The sequence below is a fragment of the Mustela lutreola genome, chromosome 1, assembly GCF_030435805.1.
Source record: "Mustela lutreola isolate mMusLut2 chromosome 1, mMusLut2.pri, whole genome shotgun sequence".
NCBI lineage: Eukaryota > Metazoa > Chordata > Mammalia > Carnivora > Mustelidae > Mustela > Mustela lutreola.
Genome location: NC_081290.1, coordinates 189,784,654 through 189,802,624, shown reverse-complemented (window position 1 = coordinate 189,802,624; position 17,971 = coordinate 189,784,654). Strand labels below are relative to the sequence as shown.

General features: G+C 42.3%; 1 protein-coding gene across 8 annotated transcripts in view; it reads right to left on the bottom strand.

Moving 5' to 3' along the window:
* The window catches only part of KMT2A (lysine methyltransferase 2A), a 73,909-nt gene that overhangs the window by 27,553 nt on the left and 28,385 nt on the right, over positions 1-17,971 (bottom strand). For 5 of the 8 annotated variants that reach the window (XM_059182285.1, XM_059182249.1, XM_059182263.1 and 2 more), the window contains 11 exons: positions 13,943-16,596; positions 11,334-11,511; positions 10,207-10,441; positions 8,615-8,679; positions 7,826-8,203; positions 7,400-7,473; positions 6,095-6,226; positions 5,419-5,532; positions 1,492-1,638; positions 774-869; positions 420-540 (listed from right to left, as the gene is read on the bottom strand). In XM_059182285.1, coding sequence (XP_059038268.1) covers positions 420-540; positions 774-869; positions 1,492-1,638; positions 5,419-5,532; positions 6,095-6,226; positions 7,400-7,473; positions 7,826-8,203; positions 8,615-8,679; positions 10,207-10,441; positions 11,334-11,511; positions 13,943-16,596 — 4,194 coding nt within the window. The remainder of the gene's footprint in view (positions 1-419; positions 541-773; positions 870-1,491; positions 1,639-5,418; positions 5,533-6,094; positions 6,227-7,399; positions 7,474-7,825; positions 8,204-8,614; positions 8,680-10,206; positions 10,442-11,333; positions 11,512-13,942; positions 16,597-17,971) is intronic. The other 3 variants (XM_059182296.1, XM_059182304.1, XM_059182257.1) reach the window with 2 other exon arrangements.

Genomic DNA, 17,971 nt, shown 5'->3' with positions numbered 1-17,971 from the left:
AAATACATTCAATAGTAAACTCTGTATCATTATTATCATAAGTCAGTAAAATGAGTTATTAGGTTAAATTTTTCTAGCGTAACTACTAAAATGTTTGACTCAGTAACACCTAAAATCATTTCTGGAACAATCAAATGTCTATACCTCACACTGGGAAATACTAGCTTAGAGCATTTCTTCTGTGGTTAGTTATTACAAAAAGTCCCCTTAATTCTTCTATATAAGTTAACAAAGCATTTCTAGTTGCTGTAATACTCCGCTGTAAAAAGCAAGATCAGGAACTTAGTAAATGGGTCTAGATGGTGTCCCTGACAAGACAGATAAAACTTTTTACTTCCTTGCACTGGGGTCTCCAGTTCTCCTTCAAAACACCAAATAACAACTTCTACAAGTTGACAAAACTGGCTTTTTTAAAGTACCTTTAGCAAAGAGTTTGGCACAGTCGTGGCACAGTGAGAAATCGTGAGACCACTGTGCATCCCACCCTTTGCCTGGAGTTGTGGATCCACAGCTCTTGCAGCGCACACACTTGGTGCAGATCTGGAAAAGGAAAAAAAATTCAAAGGGAATTCCCTATTTTTAAGAGCTCATCTCATTTAAAGAGACCTCATACGCAATCCGTTTCTCAAGTTGACCTCTTTCCTGGGTTGGCTCTTCCTAATAATGAGACCGAAAAATGGTCACAGGGACATACTCCAGCAAGGGGATCCCCGTTACAAGCCCAAGAGCCCCAACGTCAGTTCTCTCTCCAACAGCATCATATGGGTACTCACCCAAACTTTCTTTTTCTTGGTGGGCTTGGTGGGGTAGTTTGGTCCCAGGCACTCAGGGTGATAGCTGTTTCGGCACTTATTACACTCCAGCAGCTGCTGTAGGGAACACAAAGGCAAGGGATGAAGAGGTACACCCTTCCAGTTATGAAGTAACTAAGTCGCGGAGATGAGAAGTACAGACGAGGGAATACAGTCCACGAAACTGTCATAATGTGTGACAGTTGTGCATCTCATGGTGAGCACTGAGTCGCACACCTAAAACTCACATATTGTACGTCTGCTATATGCCAATAAAAAAAAAAAAGGAAGGATATATGAAGGCAAGAAAGTGGTTATCACACACACACACAAATGAGCATTTAGTGTCCATTTCATATTCACCTTCAAGTAAGTATCGCACGTCACTAGAACAATTTACATTGTCTCCTAAATTATTTTACTCTCAAAGAAAGCAGTGGGACTTGTGTCCTGCCAAAGGCACCAAGATGAATATTCTTATCAGGCAGACTGCAGTTTTGGGGGGGATTTTAATCTAATGCCACATTTTCTCCTATATTCCCTAAATTAAAACATAAAAATAGGCAATGAACTATACCCAATTAAATAGTCAGAACAGACTGTCAATGGAGGAAAAATATAGATACAAAACCCTAAACCAAAAGGCAAAAACAGAGATAGAGAGTAATGCTCTAAAAAGTTCTGTTACTTAGTTTTATACCTTGGTAGCCTGATGCTGCCTTCCACAAACATGACAGAACTTGCAGCGGCGACAACACCAGTTCTCCAGCTGGTCCTCCAGGGGGCGCTCGTTCTCCTCTAAACAAAACTTGTGGAAGGGCTCACAACAGACTTGGCAATACACAAACTAGGATAAGACCGGAATATAGAAGTTGTCAAATAACATGTAGAGACATCAACCAAATGCTATTTACAGACTTCAGGCTTTAGGAGTCCAATGGGGGCGGTGTGTGTTTTTAATTTAACACATAATCATTTAGCAATGACTATGAAAAAAAAGCACAAGATTAGGCACTGCAGGAGATGCAGGGGCCTAAAGTAATAATGGTAGAATTTTAAAAGTAACAAAATAAATGTAATCCCAGATTTACCAGAATGCACCAAGTGCCGAAGGTGAGGTACAAGCAAGAGCAATCGGAAGGGGGAAAGAGGGAGGGTTAAAGGCTTCCTACAAGATACTAAAGACAGTTGCAAGCTCTCGTTTGTCCTTTCCATCTCTAATTGTAGAAATGTTATTTTCATGTTAAGAAGTTTTTAAAAATTTAAATGAGGATGACCCAGACTTTTCTTTTGCCATAGCAGAATTATTGGGACAACAGGTCAAAGCTAAATAAGGTTTATATATTAGATAACAGTAACTGTTAATTTCTACACTTTGACAGCTATACCGTGATGATATGAGAGAATGCCCATGGTTTTACAAAATACATAGTAAAATATTTAGATGTAAAAGGATAGTTCTACAACTTCCCAATTTTTAGAAAAAAATGTGTTATATATATAAAATGTATGTACATATTTTATTTCTCACTTTGTAAAATACAGACACACAAAAGAATAAAGCAAATAAACATATGAACATTTGGGAAATGTGGGTGAAGGGTATATGGGAATTCTTTGTACTACTCTTGTAACTTTTCTGCCAATCTGAAATAACGTCAGCATAGAAAGTTTTTTAAAATTCTAATGTCTAGGGATCTGTAGGTGGCGCAGTTGGATTAGCACTCAACTCAGTTTGGGCTCAGGCTGTGATCTCATGGTCCTGGGCCGGAGCTGGAGCCGGCATCAGGCTCTGCACTCCGCGACTCTGCTTCAGAGTCTCCCTCTCCCTCTGCCTGTCCCCACTGTGTGCCCCACACCCCCGCAAAATCAATCAATCAATCAATCAATCAATCTTAAAACCAACAAACAAACCTCAAATATCAGAATTCATCAAACACTGGTTATACTTTAGCAGGAGTATGCTGCAGGCAGTGAGCTAGTCAATCTCTAGCTCAGTTTTTAGGAATCCCATGCGGTTGCTGTGCACAACTACACAATTTAAATTAAAGCAATTATACTCTGAAAGAAAAAAACCCGTTTTATCACAGAAGTTGAAGGACTGGAGCTACAAGTTATTCCTGTGGGCAGCATATGTGTGGAGGGAAAGCATTAAGATTATGAGCAAAAGAGATACCGTAAAGCCCTGACATTTGTGAACTGAATATTCTTAATGTCAATATTATCTAAAGCAGCCCCACCACCTGGAACAATGTTATTGTTCATAGTAGGCACTAAAATATTTGCTTAATGATTGAATACCATAATTTATAATGGTATTATATTATACTATATATATAAAATATAATAAATATACTATATGTTATATTTTACTAGCATACAATTTAACATAGCAAGTGGGCAGGACTGAATCTCTTAGCTAGTGAGTCTGCCTGATTGCTCAATACGTACATGATAATCTCATCTTGGGATTTCTTCATGACCTTAAAACACATGTGATAAAGTAACAAGCTAGGGAGGTATTCCGGAAGTGAGGACTGTATGAGTGACAAGCTACTGCTTCTGATTTAAAATCGTGCTTTTACTTCTTCATTGCAGAGGTTGCAAATACTCACTGCAAAAGACTCGAAAGGATAAAGAAAAATAAAGAGAGGGGCGCCTGGGTGGCTCAGTGGGTTAAGCCGCTGCCTTCGGCTCAGGTCATGATCCCAGCGTCCTGGGATCGAGTCCCACATCCGGCTCTCTGCTCAGCGGGGAGCCTGCTTCCTCCTCTCTCTCTGCCTGCCTCTCTGTCTACTTGTGATTTCTGTCTGTCAAATAAATAAATAAAATCTTAAAAAAAAAAAAAAAAGAAAAAGAAAAAGAAAGAGAAAACAAGGAACTCCTAATCCAATCACATTTTCAAGATTTTGGTGTAAATCCTTCCATTCTTTCTGCATATACACTTTTAAAAAAATGTCCAAAATCCAAAATGGGATCACGCTTTACATATACTACTTTGTAACCTGCTCTTTTAACTCAGTGATGTATCATGGACATGTCACTATCCATCTATATTATTATTATTATTATCTTTACTCTTATATGCATATCCTATGATTAAAGACTCCCACCCCTTACTGACAAACTTTAGGTTGTCTCCTATTTATTATCATCATGAACAGTACTGAAATAAAAACCCTTGTGTGTACCATATATACATATAGAAGGGTTTATCACATATATATATGTATGTATTGTACACACACATATAATCACACATACCTACGCATGCATATACCTATCTGTTGATTTCTCTAATTATATCCTTAGGATAAATGCCTTGAGTGCCACTGCTGGGTTAGACAGTATGTTCATTTTAAGGATAAATATGTATTTCTGAACAGTTTCCTCAGAAAGAAAGACTGCAACTAACTTAGATTCCACCAATAGGAAGTCCCTATTTCCACATGATCCTTTTCCCCCCACATTATTTTTTTAAAAAGATTTTATTAATTTATTTACTGAGGGGGGGGTGGGACAGGAGAGGGAAAGAGAGAATCTCCAGCAGACTCGGGCTGATGGGAGCTCGATCTCACAACCCTGAGATCATGACCTGAGTTGAAACCAAGAGTCAGACTCTTAATCAACTGTGCCAACCCAATGTCTCTAAAGATTTTACTTTTTTAAGCAATCTCTATGGCCAATGTGGGGCTCAAACTCACAACCTCCACCATATGAGCCAGCCGGCACCTCTTCTCACATGATCTTTTTAATCATGCTTTAATGTCCAATTTTTGGTCATCAGAAGGCTTAATGACCCCTGCTCACCATGTTTTTATTTCTCATTTTGTGAATTACATATTCCTGTCCACAGCCTATTTATTTTTACTGGGCGTTGTTCCTTTTTCTTATTAATTGCTTAAGAGCTCTTTATAGACAAGGGGATTTTGACAGTTAATGTAAGATAGCTATTTCTTTTTCCAGAAGTGCACTGTATAATTTCTGCCATGTTTGGACATTTAGCAGAACTATCAGAACTCTAATAAAAAGAGTGCATTTAAGAGATGAGACCATTAAAACATTTACACTCAGTAATTCTGCTCCTCTACTAAGAAGCAGATTCCTTCATGAAATCTATAAAAAAACTTCTGAAGCATTTCATTAGCTGGATTAAAGTGAGGCCAGTAGGGGTGCCCGGCTGGCTCAGTCGGCGGAGAGTGCGACTCTTGCTCTCTGGGTTCTAAGTTCAAGCCCCACACTGGGCATAACGATTAGTTAAAAAAAAATTTTTTTTTAAAGATGTTATTTATTGATGACAAAGGGAGACATAGCGAGAGAGGGGAATACAAGCAGGGGGAGCTGGAGATGGACAGGCAGGTTCCCCACTGAGCAGGGAGCCTGATATGGAGTTTGATCCCAGGACCTGGGGATCATGACCTGAGTCTAGAGCAGATGCCCGAGCACTGAGCCACACAGGCACCCCAAAGATTACTTAAAAAAAAAAAAAAAAAAAAAAAAAAGATCAAAAATAAAGAGAGGATAGTACCTGCTACATACCAACAAGACAGAAGAAATGATTTCTTTCATCACAGCAAAATCATCTACCATTCAACTGTCTGGGGTACTGAGAAGCAGCTCCTCTTACCTCTACGTGCCCACTGCTGGCACAGAGAAAGCAAACCACTCTGGGTGTTATAGGGACAGAGGTCAAGATTCCTAAGCCTCCCATCTCCCACACATTTTCTGCTTCACAATCCTCCTGTGGAGAGAGAGACAGATCGTTTATGCAAGTGTTCTGGAGACACAGCTTTGGATCGAGAACAAGGCCAGCAAACATCAATTCCGAGTAACACCAGAGTGGCAAGAAGACTTCATTTCAGTGGGTTCAAGAGTTAACTGCTGCTTTAAAAACTGCTCGTTTCAGACACAAACTGTTAAAATGCTCACCTATTGGTTTAATTCATGTTAACGAGAATGCAAAGATACCCCAGGAGTGACTTTTCCTTAGAGCTTTGCTGATTCAAGCAATCATCATGGTCGGAGAATTCTCACATGAAAGAATTATTTCCTCAGACGCTGTTCTCATCCAAATGCACTTTTTCGCTCAGGCTGGTGCCAGCGTTCATTTGTCTGCTCGTAAATGGTGACCTCACAACACGGACCAGAGCTCTCTCACACCTGAACCCACCTGCCAACGGGGAGCTCTCACCCCTGACGGGGTGCTGAAATCCCCCTCTTTCATCAATACCCTGGATAACACCATTTTTCTGATTTGAAGCCCATCACGCTCCACATGCTACATGGTCACAAAACACTTTTACCTTAAAGTCCACTCTGATCCTGTGGACTCCATCGGCTGGGATCTTTTGCTTCGAACTATTGCCATTGGAGAGAGTGCTGAGGATGTTCAAAGTGCCTGTGTTCTCCTGCTTACTGACTGGAGGTGGCTTTTCCTATAGAGACAGAAGATGGATAAAGAACAAAACCACATCCCACTTGCCCACACTTTTGCAACAGGTAATAATGCAAACAACCAATCTAATTAAGAGCTCTGGAAACCACGCTTCCAACACAAGTATTCCACAGACACAGAGAGTTAACCTTCAGATTCCTTTTTCCATGGAGGCATTTTATGTATGCATTATAGCCCTAGAAGAATTCCGGGACTTTCTCCCTCTTATGGGTTCTTGTCTTGCTTTTTCGTGGTCCATGATGCCAGCTGAGGTTGTTGGCACAATAAAACCAAAGAGACAGCATGGGAGCAGTTTATTCTGCCATTTTCTCGCTCATTTTTCTAGATCTTTGGGCTGTACATCGAACCTGGGGCTGATCATTCCACTCTTGCTAAAACGGATGGTCATAGCAGTGTTCGCAGCTCTGTGACCATCAGTGATTTCAACTCGTCAGGGTAACCATGCTTTATCAGTTAGAAGCCAGACAATGACCTTGGAGCAAGGCTTCTTAAGACCCTGGTATCTGCATCTCTTTCGCATTGCTGGTGCACTAGCAAGGATGCTCACCACACCATTACGGGGGCATAGAGAGACGGTAGAATGAGCCAGAAGAATCTTTCTTTTTTAACTTTTTTTTTTTTTTTTTTAATTTGTTTATTTGAGAAAGAGAGAAAAAAGCACATGTTCTCATAGGGAGAGGGGCAGAGGGAAATGTGGAGGGAAACTCTATGCTGTTTGATCCCGATACCCTGAGATCATGACCGGAACAGAAATCAAGAGTCAGACAATCAACGGGCTGAGACACCCAGGCACCCCTAGCCAGAAGATTCTTCAAGACCTCTCTCTCCTCATAATAAACATAGTGGACATAGGGAAGGGTGACTGCTGTAGACCAGTATCACTAAAGCATGCTCAGGGCAAAGAACAATCACAGTAAGCGCCCTGTGGTGTTAGCCTAAGCACGGAAAGCCACAAAGAAGGGGAAAGACAAAAAACAAAATGAGCTAAAGCCTAACCGGAAGTTCTTTCACTTTAAGGAAGTCCACTACCATCTACAGAGAAGCAGATCCGCGGGTTCACTCACTTAGTCACATAAATGTCAAGGATAATACTATGTCCCTGCAGAATGGAACACATCCCTGAGCAATGGCTGAGAAACAAATCTCTCCTCACCTTTTCTTTTGGTTTTTGTTTTACAGGAATACTTGGGCGAGGAGCCACTTTTTTCTGCTTGCTTTGCTCTGGACCTAAAGAATTCAAAATAAATTGCAGTCAGATGCTACTAAACTCAGAGTTCGTGCTAAACAGCAATGACCACCTCAGGACTTACTGGCCTGTGAAGAAAGGGGCATTAGAAAACACAAAAACTGACTTAAACTCTAGGCTTTACAGAGGAAATTAAGATAATACCTCCAACTTAACTGCTTTTTTGCTTCTATTTCTTTATTATTATATAAATAGCTTAAAAGAGAGCTAATTTTCCTTAACTAAAGGCTCAAAAATATACATTTTGGGTTTCCAAATGCTGTTTAAGAAAGACACTGGTGTTCTTTGCTGGTATTTCTGGCTCAGCAATTTCTTCTTGCTTTCCTCACTCACCTGATTCTGGTGGTGGAGGCTGCTTTTTCTTGGGCTCACTAGGAGTGGTCTTGGGAACTTCTTTTCTCGGTGGTGCTGTGCTGGATGGCTGTGGAGGGGTGACTGGCACTGGCTGGGAGGCCTGCTTGCTGGACTTCCTGGAAGCTGGCGTGGTAACTTGTTTGGATTCAGGAACTGGGGCAGGGACATTCCCTTCCTCGCTCTTCTCCTCGACGGGCTTTCGAGGCGGAGGTTCGCTATTGCTTTTCTTGGGGGTGGGGTCCTCTCTTGCTGACGGGGCAGGCTTCTGCCCAGAGTCCACCACGCTCTTCCCAACGCTGCTCTCCTTGCTCTCTTTCTTTTCGCTGGTTTTAGACTTTTTCTCTTTCTTTTTCACAGCTGGGGGGAAAAAACCAAGATGATTTATCTGTAGTAAGTGAAAAAAACTCTTTTTAAGACAGAAGCAGAGGGATGTAGTACAATCATGTTCATAGTGCCCTACAGCTGAGTCAACACTGGAAGGAGAGAACTGATCAGGTGAGACCGAGGTATTTGTGTCACTCTCAGAACCGGAATGGACTGGAATTGTTCCAGGAATTTAAAAATTTTTTTGATTATGGAACATTTCAAAGTAAAGGGACTAGTAAAATGAACCCTCACGTAACTGCCACCCAGCTTCGACCACCACCAACTTGCTGGGAAGAGCAGTCAAACGAACGAACGAGAAACTGGCATTCTATTTACACCAGATGTACATGACTCTGGCATTAGAGCAGGAAGCATTTGGGGAAGATCTTCAGACAACGCTACCTTTTGCTTGCTTCTGAAGGTAGGCTTTGGAAGGCATCCATTGTAGATTCTGACATTTTCTCATCCTAGGATGACAAGGGACACCATAAAAAGTAAACAACATTTAGAAGGAAAACCATTGAAATAAGTGTTAATGTGCTTGCAAAAATCAGTGAACCTTCGTTAGGGTTTATTTTGAGAGCTGAAAAAAGTACTCAGATTCAATCTGAGCCTCTGAATGCTTCGATCAGCAATTTTACCTATCTTTAGGGTCTAAAAGGAATAAATACCAAATTATTTTTGAAATGGGACTCAAATTTCTTATAACCCAGTACTAACTTAGCACCACACACACAAAATCATCAGCTGGTGTTTCTTAAAGTCAAACTGGTTCTGCTCCCTTATGAGATTAATATTCATACAGTAATCTGAATAAAAATGGATGAAAATTAACCAACAAGTCTTTTGACACTATGATGCAACAGATCTATCTCAGGGGGCTTTGATACACATTTCACTTCTCAATTTAACTAAGAAACTAAGACTTACTCTGAAGTCTGAAACTGAGCTGAATACATTTCAACTCCCAAATTACAGTGCAGGTTTATCCTGCAATCATGTACCTTTCTGCTGATCTGTGATTTGTTTCCACTAGTGGGACTTTAGCTCAGACTAAAGCAGAGCCCAGAACTCCTTCTGTCTCCTAGAAACTGTCTCCCCTGAACTAACTTCTCCCAACCATATTTTCTATAAATCACTTTCATATTACCATTCATTCAGCAAATACCTATTGCTAATATGTCCTCCTTGTGGCAGGCACTTTATGAGATGCTCTGTCACTAAAATTTGTTTGTGCAACTTTCTTGACCCAAAGAGCAGGGAGTGAATCCACAAACTGACTTAAAAAAGGGAGAAGAGATCGAGTAATCAAAACTTTCAGATAAAAAATTCCATGTACATGAAAATACTCTGGGAGTTAAAAAGCCAAGGGCCTTAGACTAAGATATCACTTTTTTTCCTCAATACCATAAAGATTAATTTCAATTGACCTGAAAAATTAGAATACAAATAGATATTATAATATATACATTAAATATAAATTACAGCTCAGTTATATGTAAATATTTCATATACATGTGACTTCTATATAACTGATATAACGTATAAAATACTAATATATAAATTCGTCAGTGTTTACATGGAAGCCCTCCAGAGCTGCACTGATATGGTAGCCACTAGGCACATGTGGCCATTTAAATTTAAATTAATTGAAATGCAATGCAATTAAACAGCAGTTTCTTGGTCACACTAACCACACCTCCAGTGTTCTACAGCCACGTCCGGCTAATGGCTACCACGCGGACTATACAGACAGAGACTACTTCCACCACTGCAGGACTTTCTACTAAACAGTGCTGCCCAAGTATTTCTTATTTAAGGACAGCCCAAACCTGGCCACATCACAAAATCCAACTCTGCAACTAGCCTTGCACGTCAAGGAGACACGACACAACCACACTCAGCCTTCGGCTGCATCCCTGCAACAGTCCAGGCATGAACACACAACCACCATGGCTGAGAGGTCCACACCTCAGAGGAAGACACCCACTCACTTGCAGCACTGCTTCTTTATATTTCGGCCACCAAACTTGGGTTTGTCTAAGCAGTTAGTACAAACACCACAGTCCTCAGGCACCTGGCAGCCGGGACACTGCCCACACCGCCTGGATCGTCGCCCTTTCTTTACTGGAGGTTCCTGAGGCGCCTTGTTTCTGGTAACGGGTTTAATTGGTTTGATGGGCGGAGCAAGAGGTTCAGCATCTTCTGAGCCAGCAATTGATGACTTGTCTGTTAAAGAAACGTGTCATTAGTTCTAAGGGAGTGTCTAAATTCTTTCTTGGGAACAGAGGCGGAATTCCTCAAAATCCATTCATATCATGATATACATCCAAGCCTCATTTTAACTGGGACTCCAAAAATGAAATACATCATAATAAAAATATTAGGCAGAAATCAGAGCCTGTTTTAAATAATTCTTTAAAATTTTTTTAAAAACGCCTATAACTTGCAGCTTGATGGAAGCAGAAATCTGAACACTGAGAACAAAACACAGTCTAACCTAAAACCAAGAATGTGAACTGAATGCTTCTTAAGATTCTCTGAACCTCTCCATTTCATATGAGCAGTCACCTAGCATTTAAGCCATCCAGCGTCAAAATGCAACCATGAGAATGTGCCTCCCAGACCTTCAAGCACGGGGCACGGAGCTCACTGACCAAGGGCCAACGGCTGTGCTCTGAAATCCAGCGGTACGCTGAGGCCACACTTACCACAGGGCTGCTCCCGGGTAGGGACTGAGCACGGCAGGGATACTAAGGCAGGCCCGTTCCTGGGAGACAACCGTCAGCTTTTGCTCAAGGACTCCCTGACAGCCTTGCCAAACTCTCTGGGAAAACAGTCTGGGAAGATTCTGCCCAACCCTCCCTCCCTCTCTCTTTCCTTGGGATCACACTTGCACAGCAGCCTGACTGTTACCCCAGCCTTCCCTAGCTCCCTCCCATTTTCTCTCTTGGGCACTTTCTCTAGTGTAACCCTTGCATACTTAATACACCCTTGCCATTTGCTTTTTGGAGGACCCAGACTAACACAAAGTGCTATGAAGAGCCTACTAGGTATCCCCAGAATGACCAGCAAACTAATCAAATCTGCTCAGACTCCAAGGCTGACACCCCTGACCTACCATCATTCCCCATGGAAGACAAAATCTTCTCTCGTTCTTCCCATGGTAAGGCACTCAGGGTGGGCATGTCATCAGGAAACACAGCTCGTTTTCGGCCAAGGGCAACGGCAGCTCTTCTGCAGACATGTTTAATGCGGGGTCCTCGCACAGAGGTCTCTGATGAATCACTTTCTTGACCCTGAATAAGAGGCAAGTCAAAACGAACAAGAGCAAGCACACTTGTTGAGAATGTAAATAAATGAAGCCAAGGTGTAGCTGGTAGGTTATTACAATCTAGAAGCAACATACAGTTCTAGCTATTCCCAGATGATAGGCCATGACAAGCTACAGAAATCGATTAGCTCTGTATTCTAAAATTGGCAGCCAAAAAGGGGGGCAGGGCTCTTAATTAAAAAAAGAAACAAAAACCAGAAATCAACTAAGTTTTTTATTTGCCATTATACCACTGCTTTAAAACTCCCCTCAAAACTCAAGCTGCATTATGCAAAAGTATGGCCTGGAGTGAACAGGGCTTATCTAATCACAGACTATTTCTTCTATTTCCCCGATCAACAGAGAAGTAGGGGAGACGACTTATAACTGTACGCGTGAAAGGCTACAGCTCGGCAAACAAACGTCTCGCATTTTAAAGAGCCGGTGCTCCTATCACTAGGAGGCTAACCAAAAAACATCCAAAATGGTATCAGAAATAAATCCCATCATACTCCTGCCAGAACTCTCAAATGGCAAAATTACTAAATGTAAATATGGCCCTAGGCTGAACAACATGAAAAACCTAAATGTGTTGTCATCCTAACCTAACCTGGTATGCAGACATAAATACGTTATCTACTACGGCAATTTTTAAAAAGAACCTAGGGGCGCCTGGGTGGCTCAGTGGGTTAAAGCCTCTGACTTTGGCTCAGGTCGTGATCCCAGGGTCCTGGGATCTGCTCCACAGGGAGCCTGCTTCCTCCCGTCTCTCTCTGCCTGTCTCTCTGCCTACTTGTGATTTCTCTCTCTCCATCAAATAAATAAAATCTTTAAAAATAATAATAATAATAATAATAAAATAAAAAGAACCTAAAGATCAGCAGGTTTTCTCAGAAGAGGCCAGTGTCCAGCTACCTTGTTAAAAAAATTAAATAAATAAAAATAAATAAATAAATAAACCTGTTCTTTATAAAATTTGTCATCATCTTAACGAACTGAATCCTACAGCTTTTCTGCCTTCAACTTAAGGCTAAGTGCTTCTCATCTGTGTTCTGCCAATGTAAAAATGCTTATTACCTACTGCTCTAATCACTTGCTACTCAGAGGAAGCCCCTCCACAACCCCGATTTTTGTTTTGTTTGGTTTTGTTTTTTTAAAGACTTCATTCATTTACTTGACACAGGGAGATAGACACAGCGAGAGAGGGAACACAAACAGGGGGAGTGGGAAAGGGAGAAGAAGGTTTCTCGCTGAACAGGGAGCCTGATCCAGGGCTCCAACCCAGAATCCCGGGATCACGACCCGAGCCGAAGGCAGACACTTAACATCTGAGCCACCCAGGCACACCCTCCACCCCATTTTCTATAGTAAACGACAGTAAACCAATTGACTACAAAAATGCATCTTCAACATCAGGTCACAGATTCCACTATACCAAACCCATAAGGTACAGACTATCTTTCAGCCGTAAGTGACCACCTTCCTGTGCAGCCCAGTCCAACCATCAGCCATTCCTCTCAAATGTGTCTCATACTTTTTCCTCCACCCACACTGTGCCCTCTGTTTAGAATGTTTTCCCTATGGCACCTGGGTGGCTCAGTCGGTTAAGCATCCTACTCTTGATTTCAGCTCAGGTCATGATCTCAGGGTCGTGAGATCAAGCCCCGAGTTGGGTTCTGCGCTGGTCATGGACCTTAAGAATCTGTCTCTTTGGGCGCCTGGGTGGCTCAGTGGGTTAAGCCACTGCCTTCGGCTCAGGTCATGATCTCAGGGTCCTGGGATCGAGCCCGCATCGGACTCTCTGCTCGGCAGGGAGCCTGCTTCCTCCTCTCTCTCTGCCTGCCTCTCTGCCTACTTGTGATCTCTCTCTGTCAAATAAATAAAAAAATGTTTAAAAAAATTTTTGTTGGGGCGCCTGGGTGCTCAGTGGGTTAAGCCACTGCCTTCGGCTCAGGTCATGATCTCAGGGTCCTGGGATCGAGTCCCGCGTCGGGCTCTCTGCTCAGCGGGGAGCCTGTTTCCTCCTCTCTCTCTCTGCCTGCCTCTCTGCCTACTTGTGATCTCTCTCTGTCAAATAAATAAATAAAATCTTTAAAAAAAAAAAAAAAAAAAAAAAGAATCTGTCTCTTTCCAGGGTCATCTACCCCCACCTGCTTGCCTTCACATGCAGGTGCATACTCTCTCTTAAAAAAAAGAAAGAAAGAAAGAAAAAGAAAAAGGAAAAAAAAAAAGAATGTTCGTTCTCCCCTGTCAAAATCCTACCATTCCTTGAAGGACCGCTGTAAATGCCACCACGTCCTCTGCCCTTCTCCTGATTCCTGGAAGTAAGGTATCACTGAAACACTTCGGCTAAAACTCACTCACAGAAGGGTCTCGATAAACTGCTGAGTTCTAACAGGCAAGATGGAAAAGAGTACCTGTGCTTTGGGCTGGTCGGTTTGTTTAAGACTCTTACTCTTCTCAATCTTGCAGAGCTGGGCTTTGGCCTTTTTTAGGAGGCTGGCAACCCTCTTGTCCGTCATAGGAAGCTTGTCTGCCTGAGCCAACATGGAGCCTATGGAGGAAGTGGAATGTTTAACAGTGCTAGATGAAGGAGTGGAAAGGCAGAGGGTTTTCTCCTTCTCCAGGGATGGGGCAGTTGGGCCGAGGTCCAAGTTGTTTTTTTCCAGATTTCCTCTCCCTTTCTTTATAAGTATTTTGGTTTTGACAGCTGTTGTATCCCCAAGAGTCACAGAAGCAATATCAGTCCCAGAATCAAGTGATGAAGACTTCTTCCGCCCTGTTGCTTTTTTGGCAGAAGATGAAGCGGCAACATCTTCACCGACAACCTTGTCTTTGGAAACCCTACCCACAGGATACAAAGCAGAACTACTCTGAATTTCTGATCCCTTTTTCCTTTTCTCTTTCCTTGATTCCCGCTTATTCTCTTTTTCTCTCTCCCGGTCTCTCTCTCTACTCTTGTCCTTCTCCACGCTCTTGTCAGCATCTCGATCTTTGGACAGCTCCTCGGGGGCCTTGTCTTTATTTCTCCCTCTCTCAGTCTGAGAGCCTGGGGTAAACCAAGGGAAGAGAGGAGTGGGGCTGCCGGATGAAAATGGCTCTGCCGGAGCACTAGCCTGCTTCCTTGGTCTCTGGCTTTTCTCTGCAGATTCCCCAGACTGAGTCAGGGAATGAGAAGGAAAAGTAAAAGTCGGGTTTAAGGCACTAGTGGCAAGAGGACTAACAGATATGCTTAACGAGGAAGAGACAGAAGACGGCGGGGTGAGCGGTGACAGCTCGGCAGTACTAAGCCTTCCACTTCGTGTCCTCATGGAGTGGGAAGGAGATCTTGGTTCAGACCGAATAGGGCTAAAGACTTTTCTTTTCCTTTTTCTGTTGGATACTCCTGAAGAAGATGTTCCAGCAGAAGTTCGATTACTAGGCAAGGTGACAGACTCAAAGATTCTAGAATGAGCCTCACTTGGAGTAAATCTTGGAGCTCTCAGAAGAGGGCTCCTTTTGTGCATATCGAACCTTGTTCCAGAGTGGAGTGGTGAGAACAATCGGGCTGAAGCAGCAGGACCGGATGGAGAAAAACCGGACGCGAAGCCGACATCCTCAGGAGTTAGTGGAGGGGGTCGGAAATTATCAAATATTGGTTTGCGAATAAGACCTTCTTTGGCATACTTTGCTGAGGAAAAGTACTGTGGCTCTGACCTAGAATGCTTTAAAGAAGTCCACCTAAACGTCGGTTCTCGCAAAATAGACTTGCGCTTCCCTTGCATGGGAGCAGCGGAAGCAGGCAAAAATGGTGATGCTAAGGGGATCGTTGGAGGCATGAGCCACGGTGTGTGGTCAGCGATGCTGGAGGCTGGCTGCAGCGGTGGGGGGGGCGTAAGCAGAGGTGGGGGTGGAGAGGACGAGGGCTGCTGCTGGGGGGCACTTTGCAGCGTCGACAGCTTCTTAGTCGTTCTAGATCCAAAACTTCTCTCGGACACGGAATACCTCCTGCTTCTCCTTTCAGTACTATCGTTCTCTGGGGACTGGGCAATAGGCAGTGGAGTATGAACTTCGGGGGTCTCGCTCCGCTCTTCAGGAAGTACCTGGATCTCCTCAGAGGCCTGAGAATCTGTGGAGGTATCAACGCTGGGGCTGCTAGACCGGGAGGAGTCTGAAGACATCTGAGAGGAGTGTTGAGAAGCTGCACTGGATTTTTCAGAAGATCCACAGGACGTGGCACTGAATCTACTGTTCGGTGTCGACTCTAGTCGGGCAATTTTAATTGGAGGGTCATAATCCTCATCCTCTATAAACCGCCGGGGGGTTTTAATGATCCGTGAGGAGATGGCACTGACGACAGGCATAATGAACTGTCGGATGTTTTTGACCTGTGTCTTCACCTTTCTTCCCTGCAGCTGAGCTGCTTCTTTCTCAATTTTCTTTTGAGCCCCCTTTTTGGCCCTCTGCAAGAGCTGCTTAGCAATTGTGGCATCTGTCCTTTTAGAAGAAGGAATAATCCTAACCGGCTTAATCCTTCGAGGGCTTTGTCTGACTACTGTCTTATCTTCTTTTGTGAGTGGAGGTGTTCCTTCCTTGTCCTTCCGGACCTTCTGAGGCTTTTCCAGTTCAGAGTTAATGAGGAGGCCTGAAGGGGTCTTTATCCTTTCTGTCGATGGAGGCCTTCCTCGCCGTCGGACAATCTGTACCCCCTTCCTTCCTATTTGAAGCTTCCCTGTCTTAAACTTAGACTTGAGAGGAGAGAGTTTACCTGCTCGTAATTTTTTAATCTTTGTGGCTTGCTGAAATGTAGCAGAAGGTGTCCGCTTAATCTTTTTCAAGCTATCTTCTTTGCTTCCCTTTGGTAGCTCTGAAATGTCCTTTCCATGTGTTATTTTGATTTTTACTCCAGGGAAGGTGGGGGGTCTTCCTCTCTTCTTTTCTATGCTTTTAGAATCTTTCTTCTTGATCTTATCTCCGGATTTGGTCTCTGATTTACTTAGAGGGGAAAACACAGACGGATCTGAGAGGATAGCTGAATTTCGGTCAGAGCCACTTCTAGGTCTCCCACGAGGCTTTCGAGGGCTAGTTTTAACTGTGTATAAAAATTAAACAATGAAGAGCATACATTTAGCTTTGTAGTTCACGTCGTGACTAAGCTGAATATATTCTAGCACAAGCCATTTTGTACTGACCTCTACCTGGGTCTAGGGAGTCAATAAAATATTTTAATTGGGCTTAGTTTCTTTTCACCAAAAACTTGCCTCAAAGAAACTAAGTAACATTCCACCTAGAACATCTAACTTTTGGAACAGAACTAAGATAATAGTAACAGATTTTCAACCAAGTGATTAATATGCAAAACTGATTTTTCTACCATTTCAGGTGAGCGAGGGAGTTTTTTTAATTAAAAAAAAAAAAAATAGGTTTACCAAAAAAACCTATGCCCCTTTTTCCATGTCCTAGCCACCAAGATTAATATTTGAGAACATGTTCATAGTTAGTCGTCCCATCTGTTCAGTGCAATTTTGGCTTTCATAAATTTGAACAAGGAGCTCTTCAATTGGGAACATACCAACTTTTGTCAGGAAAGCACCTGGGCAGCTCAGCTTCCTACAGTTTCAGTCTGTTTTGTCAAAGTAAACCAAGGAAGATTTACTGAATAGAAAAATGTCCATTCGCAAGACATCAGAATAAGATCACTAAACTCAGTGGCATGTGAACTCTTCAGTGAAGGGACATGTAATTAATCTACTCCTCCACTTACAAGTTCTTGAACTAGTTAGTCCCAGGTTACAAAAAAAGATTTAACCCTAATTGATGTCAAGAGTGAATCAACAGTTTATTAAACCAGACTTCTGCTATTCTAAATAAAAGGACTTTGCCAATTTATAAAACAGCTCAATTTGCTACTTTATCAAGAGACTTGAAAAAAACAAGGCTGTTCTCTAAAATTCTTCCTATAAACCTGGATTTTCTAAATGGATTAAGAGCTCCCTGGTCTATCACATCTTCTCTTAGCTCACGACTTTCCAACCTCTGATATGACTCAACGTTCTTCTGAGACTAAAACTTCCCCTAACAGGAATCAAAAGAGATTTATGCCAGTATGATGAACATTTTAGACAATGGAACTAACTTTCCTAACAGAACAGAAATCAACAAAGGTCTTACTCCTTAGCTTCCTAAATGTGTTTTTCTCACCAATAACTTGAAACTTCCTTTAATTCATTAAGGTTTCATAAATCCACTCTCAATATATGCTAATTACAACTAAGTAATAGACAGCAGGAAAACTAAGTTTCATTTCCTCATTAGTGAAGCATACCCAGATAGTTTAAAAAACAACATAAAAAAGAGACAACAAGACAACATTCAAGGTAGATTAATAACCATTCGAGGAAGAGTTGTGAATCACCCCTACCCAGAAGTATATCATAAGAGTCCTGATCATCAAGCTATACTTGAAC